An 18438-nucleotide genomic window follows, 5' to 3' on the forward strand; every position below is an offset into this window, starting at 1 on the left:
GTAGGTAATTGTTTTTGTTTTTGTAATTTAGCCTTGGTTTTACAATAAAAATGAAAATGAAAAGTTTGGCTACATTGGAATAAGGAAAAGTCACTGGATATAGGAAGGAAGAAGTGGTTAGAATGACACCAAGGAAGGGAGGGAGTGAGTGAGCGGGTCCATATGTAATAAATTTGGTGGATTCGTGAAAATCCGAAGTGGGGTTCATCGGTATCACTCATCACTCCTTTCCTTCCCGCCCTAAGGATAAGAAGATAACATACCACATCTCTTAACAATCAGCGACTCCACTCTATCTCCTTTTCCTTCTCTTCCCATCTTTTCCTTTCCCCCCATAACCCATATCCAAATACTACGCACTAACAAGAATCCCTCAAAATTCCTATTTCCAATTTTCCATGACCCCTCTCTCCCTCCACTCCCCTGCCTCTACCTCCGCCCCTTTTTTCCTCTTCACCCCTTCCCCTCCCCATTTCCCTCGCTTCGCCAAATCCCCTCACCGTCGCTTTCTTCTTCCAACTAAATCATCCCTTTCCAACAACCCTTTTTACTCAACTTCCCAACAACTCAGTCCCCAAGACCCTCAAAACCAGCAGCCTCCCAGAACTCTATTCCCCGGCGGCTACAAGCGTCCCGAGATCAAGGTCCCTAATGTCGTTCTCCAATTGGACCCCGAGGAGGTATTGGCAGATGGCAATGCGCTCGATTTCATTGACAAGGCCGTCTCCAAATGGGTTGGTCTTGTAGTGCTCAATGGTGGCGAAGGAAGCGGCGGCAGGGTTTATGAAGCTGCCCGTTCGTTAAAGGCGGTCGTTAAAGATCGCGCTTATTTTTTGATCACGGAGCGCGTTGATATTGCTGCGGCTGTCCGTGCTAGTGGCGTGGTCCTCTCTGATCAAGGTTACTGTTGCATTTTTTTTTCCTTCTAAACTTTGCTCATTCAAAGGTCATTTTCTTTAAGTAAGAATGGAGAAGGATAATCGAAGTTTGATTTTTTTTTTGAAAAAAATCTGATCAGAATATAGAGTAAAACTGTTTTCAAGATGAAATTGACCCGATATTTAAAGCTGCTAAAGTCAATGCATTGATATCCATATCCAACATTGTTGTAATTGTTTACTGGAAATCCTTATTTTACAGGCCTTCCTGCCATTGTTGCAAGAAACACAATGATGGATTCAAAATCAGAATCAGTCTTTCTCCCTTTAGTGGCTAGGACTGTGCAAACTGCAAATGCTGCCTTAAATGCTTCAAGTTCTGAAGGTGCTGATTTTCTTATATATGATCTGGGTGAAGAAGAACATGTTGATATGGTGGTGAAGTCTGTTTTTGAGAATGTGAAGATACCGATTTTTATTGTAAATAACAATTCACAAGGAAAGGCTAAATCGCATACTGAGGCAGCAGAGATTCTCAAATCAGGTGCTAGTGGTTTAGTTGTGTCATTGGAAGATTTGAGGTTGTTTACTGATGATGTTCTGAGACAGTTGTTTAATGTTGTATCTGCAACGAATAATAAGCCTCAGGATGACAGCCTGGATGACCTAAATATGGCAGATATCGATCTTGTTACTCGCCAGAAAATGGGTGTGGCTGGCTTTATTAAAGTGGAGGATAGAGAAAAACAGCTTATTGAGAAGGAAACATCAGTATTAAATGGAGCGATAAGTGTCTTCCAGAGAGCTGCTCCCCTGGTGATCTTTTAATTAAGCTTTGGTAGTTGAAGTTATTTCCATATGGTTATGAGATTTATCAATTCTTTTGTTGTTTACTTTTTTGGTTGAATCTCTGTGGATTTTTAATGACAGATGGAGGAGATTTCACTTCTTATTGATGCTGTCGCTCAAATTGATGAGCCATTTCTACTGGCTATAGTGGTAATTGTGTGCTGAACTTCAACAAATTCTGGTTGCAGGGATATGCATTGGTATTAGCTCTAAATTTCAAAAGAATGCCTACTCTTTATTTGAAAACATATACCAATACGATGACTGTTTATCTTCTATTTACATTTGATTTAAGGAAATGTTAAATTAAGGAATGCTTAAGTTTATGGCTTCTGTGTTGGTTGATATGCTGCTGCATATACTTATCACAATGGCTTCAGGAAATGGTTTCATATCTCATAGGGATTTAGATTCAATAAAACCTCACAAGACACTAGAATCAACTGTACTATGTTTATCCTTTCCGTTATTCTCATGGCTCTTGTTTTGAAGGCCATCACATCAGCCTTGCTATCCAATGGTTCATTATTGTGTGTTTTTTTTTAATCTTACCCCGTTTGTGTTGAGTAGTTGAGTTTAATTCTCATATAGTTTTATCCTTTTTGCTGTTTTAGTGATAAAACAATGATGCTACTTTTCTATCTTAATTGACAGAATGTCTGTAGTCAATCCTCTTCAAAGTTAGGATCTATTATTAGTTTTTCTTCATGTTATTCGATTACTTGTTTCTTGTCATGTCATTGTTGAGTATTTGTGTATTGTTACTGCAAATAGCTCAATGTGATTGAATCCAAGAGGGGCCGAATTAGATTAGATTTGTAATTTTGAAAATCTTTTTTCAATTTTGAGAAAGTGAAGTTCTTTAAAAAGGAAGTTTCCAATTCAAGACATGAACAAGATGGATGGTTTCTTGTAAAGTTGGAGAATTTGAAAAGCACAAATGATAATAAGCAAGTGGAAGGAAGATGAAAATCAATACACAAATTTTATAGAGGATTGGTCTCTTTGCCTACATCCTCTCCTTTAGATTCACTAAAGAATTTAAAATCAACTATTAAAATAAAGTTTACAATAATACCTTTTGTGGATTAAGCACAACCTTGCAATGCCTTTTTGTTTTGGTTAAAGTACAACCACTCTGCCTTTTCAATTGGTTAAGATATAATCACTTAAGGTAAGAAACAGGAAGATAAGATTTTAGTTGAAATGCCTCTAAAAGGCTGAGAGTCAGATTAGGTACAATGTTTAGTGAATAAGAAAATGAGCAATAAATGCACTTTGTCATCAATGGTTGGGTTGATGATCAAGTGGAGTACACGATCGTAAAAGCACAGTTGAGTGCAGTTGGAACTGCCTTTGTCATTTGGGGGCGGATAGATAAAGACCTCTCGAAGGTTGCCATCATAAAAAATGTACCGGAGATCATCTTGGCGGGATTGAGTGCGAAGGATCATATCAATGGGAGCACAAGTGACAAGTATACGTTTGCCCATGACGTGAGTGACAAACTTGTTGTCATGGGAGATTAATTCATTAGACTTTGAATCAGGAAATTTTTGAGTGGCGTTGAAGTAAAAACCCTGACCAAGTTTTCATAATATTTTCGATTTAATTTCAAGTAATGAGTCTAGCCTTGATATTCGAGATTGCTAAGATATGGAAAATTAATTAATGCTAGGTAATCAAAATCAATAACAGACCCGGGCATTACCTTCTGTTTGGCGAAGTTGTTGCTAAATTTTTGAGCATGCGACAAATGGGTGAAGTTTCGAAGCAAAGAGCTCTCGTCTGGGGTGGAGGAGGACTTGGCTTCAATAAGGTCACTGAACACCCGACAAACGGTGACCTTGGTTCATTTGGGCCTCGGGCTCATGATGTAATTTGAAAAAGAAGATGGAATTTGGACTAAAGATTTGATAGAGAGGGTAAGGGTTAAGAGTAGAGAGAAGAAATCAGAGGGCTTTGCTACAAATTATGATGAAAGGTCGAATAAACAAGGAGAGAGAGAATTGAGGGTTTGGGGATGGTGAACGGAGATGTTGGTAGGAGTTTTGACTGGATTTGAGGAAATTGGTTGTATGTTGAGCTGAAAAAGATGGAGCAAATGCTTGGATTGAAAGAAAAAAGGGGCGAAAACAGATAGTGAGTTGAGACACTATGGGAGGGAGAGGGAGGGTAAGGTCGCAATTTTGAAAAGAATTGAAATATTAGAAATGTTTAAAGAATTGCATCTATCGATAGATTTTTCGAGAATCGTTTCATGTTAGTTCGGGTCCTCATCTATCGATAAATAATGCAATCTATCGATAGATGTGGTGAAACAATCTTAAAAAGACCACGGGACTTCATCTATCGATAGTTGCTTTCATCTATCGATACATGGTGTTTAACACCAAGAATTTTTTTTTGTTGCATCTATCGATAGACATGATTGATCTATCGATTGATTGGGCACAAGAAAGTATATATTGGTCTTGTTAAGCGATCTATTGATAGATATTGACAATCTATCGATAAATGTTCATCTGGGGCCTTAAAATATTAGAGTTTTTGTTTTCAAAAACGTATAAAAAGGTCCAAAATTGAATATTTGATCAAAAATTAGTTAAAAAATTTGAAGAAAAACATAACAAATTGTAGTTTGGACCAATGCAAGTGACATTTGTAGGATCAAAGAGTTGGAGTTTTCAAAGAAAATGATTTCTTCAACATTTTAGTGAAATGCTGCTAGAGTTGGATGGTTGTGTATGTGTATGCATGGTTGAGTGGAATGTGAGAACATACATCTCATAATAAAAATCAAACATGAGGCAAGAAGTTCATCTTCATCATCACAAAGTCAAGAAATTTATAAATAGACAAGTATATTAGTTTAAATGTTTCACCTCAAGATTCATCAAGAACATCCATTTTTCATTGTCTAATTCAAGTAAGGTGCGTTCATGATGCCTAATTCACTTCGTATATTGCAAAATGGTTATCTATCAATAGGCTTGGTAAAGATATTAGCTAAGTACTAACATACTCAAGAATAATGTCTTCTTTCCGAACACGGTCTCTAATGAAGTGATGCCTTATTTCTATGTGTTTAGTTCTTGAGTGATGGATGCGGTTTTTTGTGAGATTTATGGTAATAGTGTTATCACATTTAATTGGAATTCTTTTCATACTTAGTTCATAATCCTCTAATTGTTGTTTCATCCATAGCACTTGAGCAAAACAACTCTTGGCAGTCACGTACTCAGCTTCGATAGTAGATTAAGTTGCACTATTTTGTTTCTCTGAGAACCAAGAGATTAGCATACTACCTAAAAATTGGCATGTACCGGATGCACTCTTCCTATCTATTTGACACCCACCAAAATTAGCATCCGAATATGAGTGGAAATCGAAAGTGGAACTCTTTGGATACCAAATTCCTAAACTAGCTGTGTCTTTTCATTACCTAAAAATTCTTTTAACAACACTTTAAGTGAGACTTTTTGAGAGATGCTTGACATCTAGCACATAAACTTATGCTAAAACTTATGTCCGATCTACTAGTAGTGAGATAGAGCAAAGAACCAATCATAGACCGATAGAGCTTTGGGCAAAGGGCGTACCTTTCTCATTCTTGTCAAGCAATGTTGAAGTGCTCGTTGGTGTGTGATATGTACTTGTGTTTTTCGTATCAAATTTCTTGAGCATGTCGTTTGTATACTAGGCTTGACTTATGAATGTCCCATCATTCTTTGTTGGATTTGCAATCCAAGAAAGTAATTTTGCACGCCCATCATGCTCATATCAAATTCAACTTGTATAGTCTTAGCAAACTCTTGACAAAGAATTTCATTAGTAGCACCAAAAGTAATATCAACATAAACTTGCACAATTAACATGTCTTTCCCTTTGCTTTTGATGAAAAGGGTTTTATCAACTTTCTCTCTATTAAAATTATTTTTGATTTAGAATTGTGATAAAGTTTCATACCAAGCTCTAGGAGCTTGTTTTAAACCATACAAAGCTTTTCTTAATTTAAATACATGATTTGGAAAAGAAGGGTTTTCAAATCTGAGTGGTTGTTCAACATACACTTCTTCATTTATAAGTCCATTAAGGAAAGCACTCTTAACATCCTTTTGATATAACTTGAAGTTCATATAACATGCAAAGGTTAAAAGCTTTCTAATGGTTTCTAATCTAGCTATTGGGGCATAAGTCTCATCATAATCTATTTTTCCCTCTTGACTATATCCTTTTGCAACTAACCTAGCTTTGTTTTTAATTTGTCCATTTTCATCCATTTTGTTTCTAAAGACCTATTTGGTTCCTACTATTGGATAATCATTTTGCCTAATAACTAATTCCCACACTTGACACCTTTCAAATTGATTTAATTCTTCTTGCATAACTAGTATCCAATAGTCATCATCTAAGGCTTCATCAGTGTTCTTAGGTTCAATTTGTCAAATAAAGGCAACATACTTACAAACATTTTGAACCTTGGCTCTAGTTCTTATTTCTTGATTTGGATCACCAGTAATTATGCTTTTATCAACTTTTTTTCTTATCATTGGATAGCTAGGCTCACTTTACTCACCAATTTGTTCAATTTTTTTTTCTTCTTTTTGTGGTGCTTCTTCATAAGCAAGTGGAAGGAAGATGAAAATCGACACACAAATTTTACAGAGGTTCGACCTCCTTGCCTACGTCCTCTTCCTTAGATTCACTAAGGAATTTAAAATCCACTATTAAAATAAAGTTTACAATAATGCCTTTTGTGGATTAAGTACAACCTTACAATGCCTTTTTGTTTTGGTTAAAGCACAACCATTCTACCTTTTCAATTGGTTTAGATATAACCACTCAAGTTAAGAAATATGAAGATAAGATTTTAGCTGAAATGCCTCTAAAAGGCTTAGAGTCAGATTGAGTACAACAAGTGTTTAATGATTTGAAAGTGAAATCTTTTCTTGGAGTTGTGTTTTTAGATCTTCCAACCTTCATAAATGTTGTGGGAGCTTGATTTTATAGTTGCTAAAGCTTTAGAGGTAGTTAGGAGTGTATTAAACGGGAAAATAACCGTTTAGCACTCTATTCCAGACTCCAACTCTCATCATCTACTGATAGATTGTCTTCAATATCATTCAACTTCGATCTCATCTATCGATAGATTCACTTCAGAACTTATTTTTGAAATCCTGGGGTGGCTATCTATCGATCGACGCAAAAAATCTATCAATAGATGCAAGTCAGGGTCCTTTTCAAAACTTTCGGGTGCGTATCTATTGATAGATGCGTGTATCTATCAATAGATTGAAGTTAGAATCCTTTTGAATTTTACTTCCGTATGGCTATCTATCGATAGATGTTCACAGTTTATGTGGTCCAAGTGCCAAACCATTCAACTATCGATAGATGTTCTTCATTAATCGATAGATGGACTTATCTATTGATAGATGGACTTATCTATTGATAGATTAGTGACATTTTTCAAGATTAAAGAGCCTTTTTGCTTGTTTTCAATTTAGGGTGCTTAGCTCTTTTTAATTTACTATTTTAAAGACTGTTTGGGCTTGTTTGAAAATCTGAAAACAATTTTGATCACTTTAGTTTGTCAAATCAAAACTTGGACTTAATTAAACTTTTAATTTTAACATGTATAGATTTGATTTTTTTTCCTGTTTTGTATGAATGTTCCCTAATCATTATCTGAAAATTTGCAATAGTATTTCCATTCTAAAGATATTGACCTTATATTAAATCAATAAAATCTTTTTGTTCTGCAGTGAGGAAACTAAACATTGTAAATTGTTCTTTTATTCATGCCATAGACTGTTGCTTGATCATGTTAAAGGTTTCGGCTTTGTAATGAATTATTTTCTTATGTCATTTGGATTCTCAGGGTGAGTTCAATTCTGGTAAATCCACTGTCATTAATGCTCTTCTTGGGGAAAGATACCTCAAAGAGGGGGTTGTTCCTACAACTAATGAAATCACTTTCTTGTGCTACTCTGAGTTGGATGGCAAGGACCTACAGCGTTGTGAAAGGCACCCAGATGGTCAATTAATATGTTACCTTCCTGCTCCAATTCTCAAGGATGTGAGTCCTTTTGGTTTTTCCTAATTTCTACTCCTGAATTTAAGTTCAGAGATCCCTTCTGGTTATGTCAGTGGTTGTTTTCTCTGTACCTATTAACAATACTTCTTGTATTTGTGCATGCATTTGCATACAAGTGTCCGAAATATTTGTTAGTTTAGAAGCATAAATTTCATGCAGGTAGTTGTTAGTTGATACTTCAAAATTTTGATCCTTTCATGTGTATGCGTTCTTCATATTAAGTTGTTGCTGAAATAAACTTACTCTTCTCTATATGTTATAATGGTTAATCTTGTTGAAAGCTTATATAATCACCAGATACATCCACCTAGCTTATTTTTATTGAACTTGCTGATCTCATTCATGCCAATTTGCCTTTGGTTTTAAAAAAAAAAGGTCCAGAATCTGCTTTGATGGATTGTGCATGATTCTTGAATGTGACATGCAATTTTAATTGTGAATAAAACTTTTTGAAGATGCTATATGTGTTTATCACATGGGAAAATGATCACTCACAGTTTTACTTATAAAAAAAAATCAAGCACAATAGTTCATAATGATAGTTACTTATAAGTGAACTTTCAATCTATATTATAAATGAAAATTGGAGATGTGTGCTGAGAATCATATAGGTTGAGCATATCACATGAACAATGAGAAAAAGGCAAGATTGATGAATAGAGAAGTTTAGTGAAAGTAAACACCATGTAGATAGCAGATTATCTTCTGCTGCCTGTTTTCCTCATTGTATTTGCTTTCCTGGAAATAGAACTGTTTATGTCATAAAACTAATTTTTAATAGTTCCTCTTGAAAACAGATGAATATTGTTGACACGCCAGGGACAAATGTGATTCTTCAAAGGCAACAACGCCTGACAGAGGAATTTGTCCCTCGTGCAGATTTGCTCTTTTTCGTTATTTCAGCTGATCGCCCATTAACTGAGAGTGAGGTATGGTTAGTTTTGCATGCTTCTTTTTGTTCTCATTAGTTGTGTGAGACAATAAATTAAAACTTTTGTAGTCACTGCTGCTTGTTGTCTAGGAACTCAGTACTTAACACTATATGGAACTGGAAAAGTTCTACCATGATATGACCATTGCCATGCAAAAAGGTCTTCAATCATTTTGGAGTTCTATCAAGAGTATTTTCTTATGACCTCTAGGGGAATTTTCTTTGACACTTTTAACTCTCTTTTTCCTTGATATTATTATGTAATGAATCCAAAGGCTCATTAAGCGAACGCATAAAGCTAGTTAATATATCAAAGAATATCCTATGAATTACTAAGGTTGCTTTTGGAAATGTTGCAGCGTGATAGATGCTTTTCATTTGGCTTCACGAACATCAATCCTTTTTTTTTTTGTCACTTTACCCTTTTGAATTTCAGAAAAGTTTAAACATGGATTTTGCCAACTGAAATAGTTCAATTGAAGATTTTGTAAGTTGATCTGAAGTGAACTGAATGCCTTTAGCACGTGCTGTTTTTTTCAGGTTGCTTTTCTTCGTTATACTCAGCAGTGGAAGAAGAAAGTTGTGTTTGTGTTGAACAAAGCTGATCTTTATCAGAATGTTCAAGAGGTTTAATTTTTCACCTCGCACTGATTATTGATGCTACTATTAAGTCAGTTGCTTCATTTAAGTTGTCCTACTAAGACAATTTCTGAGTGTTTACTATTTTCTTTGTTCACTGCAGCTAGAGGAGGCAATATCATTCATCAAAGAGAATACGCAAAAGTTGCTAAACACAGGAGATGTAACATTATATCCAGTGGCTGCACGATCTGTTCTTGAAGAAAAGCTCTCAGCATCTTCTGGTGTTGGAAAAGAATACAGAGAACTATCAGTCTCTGATTCAAATTGGAGAACCAGTAGCTTTTACAAGCTTGAAAACTTCTTGTATAGTTTTCTAGATGGATCAACTAGTAAAGGAATGGAGAGAATGAAGCTCAAACTTGGAACACCAATTGCAATTGCGGAGCGAGTACTTTCTGCTTGTGAAACTCTTAATAGAAAAGAATGCCAGTCTGCTGAGCAGGACTTGACATCTGCAAATGAAATTCTTGATAGTGTGAAAGAGTATGTGATAAAGATGGAAAATGAGAGCATCTCTTGGAGAAGACGAACTTTGTCAATGGTATAATTTTAGAAATACTAAACTCTTTGAGTTGGAGGCAAGTAGGTGACTTTGTTTTTTACATGGTGTTGTCTATATTTATATGGTGTATTCTTGTGCATGGTTTTGCAGATTGATACTACAAAATCACGTGTTCTGGAGCTCATAGAATCTACACTACAGTTATCAAATCTTGATCTTGTTGCCGCTTATGTACTCAAGGGGGGTTCGTCTGCCACACTGCCTGCCACTTCAAGGGTTCAAAATGATATACTTGGTCCTGCACTTGCTGATGCACAAGTGAGTTAATGGCTCAGACCTCTTCATGATCTAGGTTGTGTGGAAAGTATATGTCTATTTATGGTGTCAAGTTAATTGGGGCGCATCTTTATATAGCTGCATATACAAGTTGATTGCTTATGAATTTATTGTATGTAATTGCATAACAGAACTTGCTTGGAGAATATCTGACATGGTTACAATCGAATAATGCTCGTGAAGGAAGGCTGTATAAGGAATCTTTTGAGAAAAGATGGCCATCCCTTGCCTATTCAGACAAACAGCATCATCTGGAGACCTATGAACTGCTGAGAAAGTTGGATCAACTCAGCTTGAGAGTGATTGAGAACTTCAGTGCCAATGCTGCTTCCAAACTATTTGAGCAAGAAGTTCGTGAAGTGGTGAGTTAAGAATTCCTCAAAATAAAATTAAAACTTGCCCAAACTAATAAAGTAAGATACGATAACAGGGCAGTAGTCTCTCTGATGTCTAAATGTAAGGCATTTGAAAGAAAAGCTGGAACCATAATAATATTGGAAGGGTGGCATGCATGCATGTCATAAGCTGAAACTGTATCTCTCCTCATTCTACCTTTTGCTTGGTTATTGTTGATAGTCACCATTGTCGGTGTGTCATTATCTTTCTATGTTGGATGCCTAGGAAACAAAAAAGTTTGAAGCAACTTCTATAAAGAATGATTATTTACTGTCCCTAGAAAAACTCCAGGTGGCCTATTGTTTTTGTTTGGGCTCCCAAGGGGCCCTGTTTTATTTGCAGAAGTTTGTTTTTTCATTTTATGATAATAAATGAACTAGTATATTTATGTAATGTTTGGGTGGTCAGAAAGATTACGTTGACAGTTGTTTGTAATTGAACATTCTTTGGAACTCTTTTGAATTTGCTCTTTTATTGTTGTTGTATTTGTATAATTTTATTTTTCAATGTTAATTTGAATATGATTGAATTCACCTGAATTGAAATGTTTTTACTTCAACCTCAGTTCTTGGGGACTTTTGGTGGACTTGGAGCAGCTGGTTTGTCTGCTTCACTTCTAACATCTATATTACCTACCACTTTAGAAGATCTTCTTGCTCTAGGCCTATGTTCTGCTGGAGGGTATGTATCTTTTTGAATTTGTGTTTTCTTTGTTCTTTATGATTTTTTTGTTTTCTTCAAGCTGCATGCCTAAGTTTTCCTCAATAATGAGTAATCTGTGACATAAGGTCTCTATTGTATAAAAACTATTGGTCATTCTTTGCATTAATCCTTTCCTAAGTGACGGCCGGACTTCATTTTGTATGGTATTGGATTTTACATTCTTTTGACATTAATTATTCTGAATATATTTCGTGTTTTGAATCAATAATTGAGTAAATACTCTTGTGATAGGTTTATAGCCATTTCAAATTTTCCAGCACGGAGACAAGAAATGATAGAAAAGGTGAAAAAGACAGCAAATGTATTGGCACGGGAGCTTGAAGATGCAATGCAGAAGGATCTCCTAGAAACTACTGAGAATTTGGGAAAGTTTGTAAGAATAATTGGGGAGCCTTATCGAGATGCAGCAGAAGAGAGACTGGACAAACTTCTAGAGATAAAAGATGAACTATCAAACGTGAGGGAAACACTTCAAACGCTACAAGTGGAAATTCAAAATCTTCATGTATCATGACACCAGTTTAATGAGCAGATTTGTTTTGGGCATTCCGCTTTGGTAGTGGAGGGAACGTTGTTGTCCCTGCGTAATAACGTCTCTATCCCGAGTTCGTGGGGTCGGGTGTACAATATCATCACGTACTAATAAAAATAAGCAATGGCAGATAAATTTTCCAGCATCTTCAAACTGGTCAGCAGGTGTTATTGAATGTTGTAACGGAATACTTTAGGAATTGTATGCAGCTGCAGATGTAAGCAGTGCAAGCAAGCATCTTATGCTGCTTTTACGTTTTATATTGGATGAGAGGTTTTAAGTAAAGAACAATGCATCTTCCAGTTAATTGTGTATAAGCTTTGAATTAGAATTTGATGAAAGATTATTCCTTTTGTCTATTTTTATTTTTATGTGTTTTTTCCTGCCAAAGTCGTTCCTCTAACTTTGTCGGCTAACATTAAAATTTTTTGACATCCATTGTTTGAATCTGAACCGGTAATCGCACGTTAGAAAAGCTAAAAGGTTTCTTTGAGAGAAATACTAATTATTACAAGAGCAAAAGTATAAATCATGATTTAGATAAATAATATAATAAGTTATTACTAGGATTAGTATTGTATTATTATATTTAGTGAGTGCTAGTTGAGATTCGAGATTAATTGGTCAACAATGATATCTACATACCGTCCACAAAGTTTGTTGTCAGCCCTTTATAGATAATCATGGTAATTAACAAAGCTGCAACCATTGACGTGAGGGCACGTGTACATGGTTTCAACTTAAATTGTTTTGCTAACTTCTACGAACAATGGAAGAAAAAAAGGGGTGCTGAAATAGTCAAAAAGTTTATTATGTACCAGGGTGCGCCTCCTGTCCTGGGTTGACATGTTTGCATAGGCCGTGGATTTGATTCCATCATCTTTCTTGGTAATGATATTTAAAGTGGAAGAAGACAAATCAATAAACATGACTGGAATGAGGGAAAGAAAACAGACCAACTCTAAGGTTTTTCCAATGGAGACCAATGGGGCAGGGCCACGCATAGAGTCTTCTTTTCCGTTGGTTGGCCAACCTTAAAAGAAAAGAAACACGAGAAAAAAAAAAGGGGCAGATTTCGAAAGCAAATTCGATGGTTAGGGCAAAGAGTGTGTGCAACTGGCACATATTCTTGTCAAGCCGGCCTCCCTAGCAAAATTCAAAACTAGGCTAGAGCCTGCACTGTAGACTTCTTTACTTGGATACATAGTAGACCTTTAAAGCATTCCCTATTAAGGCTAGAACCACCAAGACTGCCTAGGCAACTCTACAATCCTATCCTTTTCCACTGGTGTTGGGTGTATATAAAAGAGGAAGTAAGGATTGGAATTCAGACAGAGACCCTGGACCTAATCTTGGTGCAAAGAGGTCTAAGGCGTACTTCCAAATAATTATATTATGTCTCTGGTTTGGAAGTTGTAAGTATCACAAAGATGATAATTTCTAGTTACCACACATCAATATATTTCTAAATGCGTGCATATGTCCTAGCTAAGTATCTTAAAGGGATGGATTTGGTACATGGATAATGCTGTAATGCATTTGCATACACTGCTTCTTGTAAAGTTTGATTTACTTGTTTTGGAACTTGGGTCAGGTATCAGCTGCCCTTCCATGTCTGCCTCCCTCAGACAAACTTTTATACAAAGATTGGAATTCAAAACCAAAGGACAAACAACAAATGCTTGACAAGGATGCGGGGAAAAACTTTGATGCTCGCAAATCTCATTTGTGCATTTCCTGCCTGTCTGTCTCGTTAAATCTGTATGGACATTTCCATTGTTCAACTTGGCATTCAGGCATGCAGCTAATTTTGACTTCCTTTTGCTTCAACTGCAACCTTGTAATAATTAATTTGGAGGTAAAAGGAAAAAGGAATTACACTATTAAGTTTGTTTAAATTAAATTCATAAAGTTCTGCATTAAAAAAGATTAAAATTTATAATCGAGATGAGTGGAAATTACTACTTACGAAGAACAATAAATTGGAAAAGCAAAAGGTTGTAGTAGTACAATTCATGATGTAACAGAGACTGTCTATCAGCACAAATTGCTTGGCCAGATGAGGATGATCTATTCAAGTAACTATCTTTTTAATTTGTTTGTTCTTTTTTGAATTGGATGGTTAATTAGAACAAAAGAAAGAAGAAACAAACTGTCATTCATTATGTCAGTTGATACTTGTGCATAGCAAATCTTTTCCTTCCCATTTGCTATATGCTGGAAAACTGATCTTAAGCGTATATTTTTCCCCATTGTTTCCTCATTAGTGAACAACAGCATGACCTATTGGATGATGATTAAGTCTACAACAACGAGGGTTTCCCTATTCATGGATAAATAATATAAGGACCAAAAGACAAACAGATAAAAGGGGGGTTGCAGCTCCATTATTAGAAAAGGATCTCTTCAGTTCTTGAATAAGGAACTTGCTGTCTTTCGATGGAGGAGGGATTGGAGACAAACATTCATATTTCTTGCCTGTTCCAAGTTGTTGCCAGGTAGCTCAATTGAGAAATTGTAGCTTGCTAGCAACAAACAAGAGAAGGGAAGTGCCAATTTGAGGTCCATCCATCCATCCATCCATCCATTATTATCCCCTTGAATGTACTTATTTGCCGTACATTTTTCCCCTCGTCTCTTTAATAACAATGTGGGGTTAAGCTTATAATTAGAGCAAAGAAAGAAATTAGTCTCCTCAACAACCGAAGCAACGCAGGAGTTAGTGGGAAAGATTTTGTTGCCCTTATGCCAAGGCTTTTAGAAATAATGTTGTACGAGACACAAAATTTTACTAATATCTTAAAGGCAAACAATCCAGTCCGCACCATTTTTTGGCAATTACTTAACAAATAAAAATAAAAATAAAAATATTATATTAGTCCATTATAAAGGTCAGAGATGTGAAAAGCAAGGTGATGTTGCTTTCCTTTGCCCCCATATAGAAAAATAGAATTAATGTGAAGTGAGATTTAAGGTGTGCATAGTAAGCTTTATGATTGCTGAATGAAAAGTTGTAAGACCTCTTGCCTTAGAAGACATTAAAAGTGAAGGTTCATTCTTAAAATTTAGTATCATCTGCCAATTAACTCTTCTCCTTTGGTCGGTTGTCTTACACATAATTTCAGTTAATTACACTAAAGATGATCATTGATCTTATTCTTGAGGACCCAATCTAATTAAAATAGAATCTTGCAAACATCACTCAATCCTTTGCTAACTTGATTGAATAAGGGTGAATGCAATTGTTAGTTATTGGAAGAGCAAAGGATTTGCAGGTTTGGGTGTCCTTTCACTTGAATGCTGTGCTATGTTTGGTTTGTTTCACTAGTTGGGAGTGCATGACGACTATGAAGAAAATTAGGCAAAGCTAAGACAACTTCAAGCAATGGTTAAAACTTTACATAAGTAGAATCAATACTTCTCTCCCTGGTTGCTATGTTTGGTTTCCTTCTGATAGCAAAACAAAACCCACATCTCATAATAACTTATTTTGGTTAACATAAAAAATTTTTTAAAGTAGAATTATATATGTACATAAGTAGGGGTTTGGGTTTGGGTTTGGTCGTTTTAGCAACTATTTACTTTGTTGTGTTTTTTATCCTGAAACAAGAAACAAGTTAACCTTATGATCATTTATAACAGCAAAGATGTCTTTACCTTGTTTCGATAAAAGTTTAAATCCAATATAAATCTACTTTATCTCTTTATTTTTTTTATGCTTTCTAACGTGTGGTAGAGTACAGAGTTCGTAAAAATTTTAGTGGGCGTAAAAAGGCCTTTCTCCCTCATTCCACTGTGGCTATGACCTTCCACCCTTTGTCTCTCACTTCTCCTACTATAAATCATCCCCCACCCCATTCACTTCTTTCATGTTCACTGCTTTGTTCCTTGCCAATTTCTCTCCCTCCCCAAAGCCACCCAGCTTCATTGACAATCAAAAACCGATACATTGGGGGGTTTTTTCTTTTTATAAAAAGCTTTCTCTTTCATCTGCATCCCCACCTCTCCATTTGATCTCAGAAAACTCCAAAAAGGGGTGAGGAAAAAAGAAGGATTTTTTTTCCCTTTTCATTTTTAATCTAAGAAAGCAAAGCTCCCCTGTTCCTCCCCTGTTTCCTCTGTTTTTCCCAACATTTTATTGTGGATAAGAAAATGTCCTCAAATGTCTGTCAAGGGTTGCAATCATGCCTCGAGCCAAGGCTCGTCGAATCACGTTTTTTGAGGCTTAAACTGGCTCCACCAAAAACGAATTTTTCTGGCTCCATTGTTCCTAGGCCCTGTTTCACAAACCCTGCCCTTACTGAGACCAAGCCTTCGCCCTATAATGAAGAAAAGAACACCTCCATCACCCACAATGAGAGCGACACCAATGATTGCAAACTGATTGGTGGCAATCAAAATGTTGACAGGGGTGGGTGGAGTTTCCTGCAGTCCCTCGCCGCCAACGCCAAAGATTCTACGGAGAATGACAAAGTTTATGTGCACCCTCTTGTTAAGCGTTCAGCATCTATGCTAAGTGAAAAGAGTCTTGAAATGTGCACCGAAAGCTTAGGGAGTGAAACCGGCAGTGAAGTTAGCGAGAGCAGCGATGACATTTCCTTGCTTTCATTGGAAACCGTGGTTTGCAATCCATCAAAACCAAGGGAAAGTTTGGTGGCTAGAAAAATGACTCGTAGCAGCAGCTTTCCACCTCCTTTGACATCCATTAGCGGTTCCAATGGTGTTCAAGTTAGGTCTCACCGGGAAGGCGGCCGCCTAGTTCTGCAAGCCGTCAGCATCCCTCCTTGTCATAGTTACTTCCATGCAGAACGAAGCGAAGGGAGGCTTAGGCTTTCCCTTTTGAAGGATGCTACCCCGATTTTCGGCGACGAAGGCGGCCAAGAGGAAGACCAAGAAGTAGTAGAGGAGGACGAACATGGTGAGGTAGTTTACGAAAAGAAAGGAGTAGAGGGAGAAGTTGAAGATGAGGAGTGTTATTGGGGAGAGGGTATGGAAGGAAATAGTGGGAATGTTGGTGGTGAAATTGGGACAGGGAAGTTGCCTAGGCCAAGCAGCTGCAAAGAAAGTGGGCGTGGGCACAAAGGTTTGCTCAATTGGGGGCCATTCTGGGTGGCAACTTAAAAGCTAAAAGGTTGAAGATTTTTCTCAACCCCGGAGAACTACTATTATTGGATTCCCTAATTTCCATTTTTCTCCTTTTTTATTTTTATTTCTAATTTTCAGTTATTAAAGTTTGAGATTTCCGTACCATGGATTTCCTAAAATATGCTTATGGTAGTTATTATCGTTATTGGACCACCTCGTCTCTCTCCCTATCTCCTGTTTCAGTCTTCTCGATCATGTTTTTTTTTCCTTCTTTTTAATTTATATTTATTTCATGTTTTTTTTTTCTTATCTTATTATCTTTCCAAGATAGTACGTACCCTTCACTTACCTGATATATTAACAGTAATTCCTTTAAGCAAGATTTACACAAAGAAAGGACATCTTTCTGAATTAAACATACCGACATAGATCAAGGATTGGCCTAATTTTTCCAACTACCGAGTATAGTGACTTGGCTGGTCCCAAGCACAAGCAATTAATGGGTTTCCTCTTATTTCTGTGCTCGTCGCTTTCATTGGTCACACTTTCTTGGACCATCATTGAAGACAAGAATATAGGAAATGGGGAAAGTATTTATGAACCTCCAAACATATGGTGCAAATTTGTACTTGCACATCGTAAAATACTACTAGTATGACACCTTAACTGTTAAACTTTAAAAATAAGTTAACTCTATAAGATTATGTAATTTAAAAATATAATTGCTAGGTGACATTGAACATATGGCTTAATTACGATGACCGTGATTGGGGCTAAGAGTAGCTCGCATTTTCCTTACTTGATTGTTAGAGGTACGTACTGGAATAAAACAGTACGCGACCGCAAGCTAGCAATTCAAACGTGCTTTGATAAAGTGGTACCGAGCGGCATTTGCCTTTTCAATTTCCAAATGAAATTCGCGTACAGAAAGGTGTATATGGTGGTTTTGTGAAACCTACTACACCATCAAATTTCTCAAAGAGTTGGTAGTCCTTCAATTCGATTCATTATTCATCAACTGTCAAATAGCTGGGTGATGGACGGTTGGGGTTGGTTGGGGGAGTCAAAGCAGGGAGTCGAACGGTAGTAAATGACAGTCTAATGCGTATCGGAGAGTAAGAAAAAAGGAAAAAGAATATCGGTGAATGAAGATGGTTGGCACGGGGTGGGGTTGTGGTAGTTAATTTACAGTCTGGGGAAGGGGCAAGTTGGGTGTACGACTGGGGAGTACGAATGCCTGGTAACTGTCAAAGTTTCGGACCCACAAAGGCAACATGCAACTGACCTCATTACACATGATCATCCATGTGCTCCGGTAGCTGCTCTCCCCTATTTTCTCAGATTCATAGCAGTTAACTTGTTTCTTTCCAAGCCTTTGCTGACGAGGTTTTTCTTCATGTGACAGACAATTTCACTTCAAAGCTGGCCCCACCTCTTAGCTCGACTTGAGAAAATTGTTAAACC

At 36.6% G+C, this 18438-nt stretch overlaps 2 protein-coding genes across 2 annotated transcripts; both read left to right on the forward strand.

The window, feature by feature from the left end:
- LOC18613362 (probable transmembrane GTPase FZO-like, chloroplastic) lies at nt 216-12254 on the forward strand. The gene is made up of 11 exons (XM_007050563.2): nt 216-900; nt 1141-1694; nt 1809-1877; nt 7612-7809; nt 8625-8756; nt 9299-9385; nt 9501-9941; nt 10053-10220; nt 10370-10600; nt 11200-11315; nt 11589-12254. Exons 1-11 carry the CDS (start codon nt 399-401, stop codon nt 11869-11871), a joined length of 2781 nt encoding a protein of 926 aa, XP_007050625.2. The 5' UTR covers nt 216-398; the 3' UTR covers nt 11872-12254.
- LOC18613364 (protein FANTASTIC FOUR 2) lies at nt 15751-17187 on the forward strand. Its single transcript, XM_007050565.2, has one exon. The coding sequence runs from the start codon at nt 16042-16044 to the stop codon at nt 17008-17010; it is 969 nt and encodes a 322-aa protein (XP_007050627.1). The 5' UTR covers nt 15751-16041; the 3' UTR covers nt 17011-17187.

Source organism: Theobroma cacao, chromosome 1 (assembly GCF_000208745.1).
Source record: "Theobroma cacao cultivar B97-61/B2 chromosome 1, Criollo_cocoa_genome_V2, whole genome shotgun sequence".
Classification (NCBI taxonomy): Eukaryota; Viridiplantae; Streptophyta; class Magnoliopsida; order Malvales; family Malvaceae; genus Theobroma; species Theobroma cacao.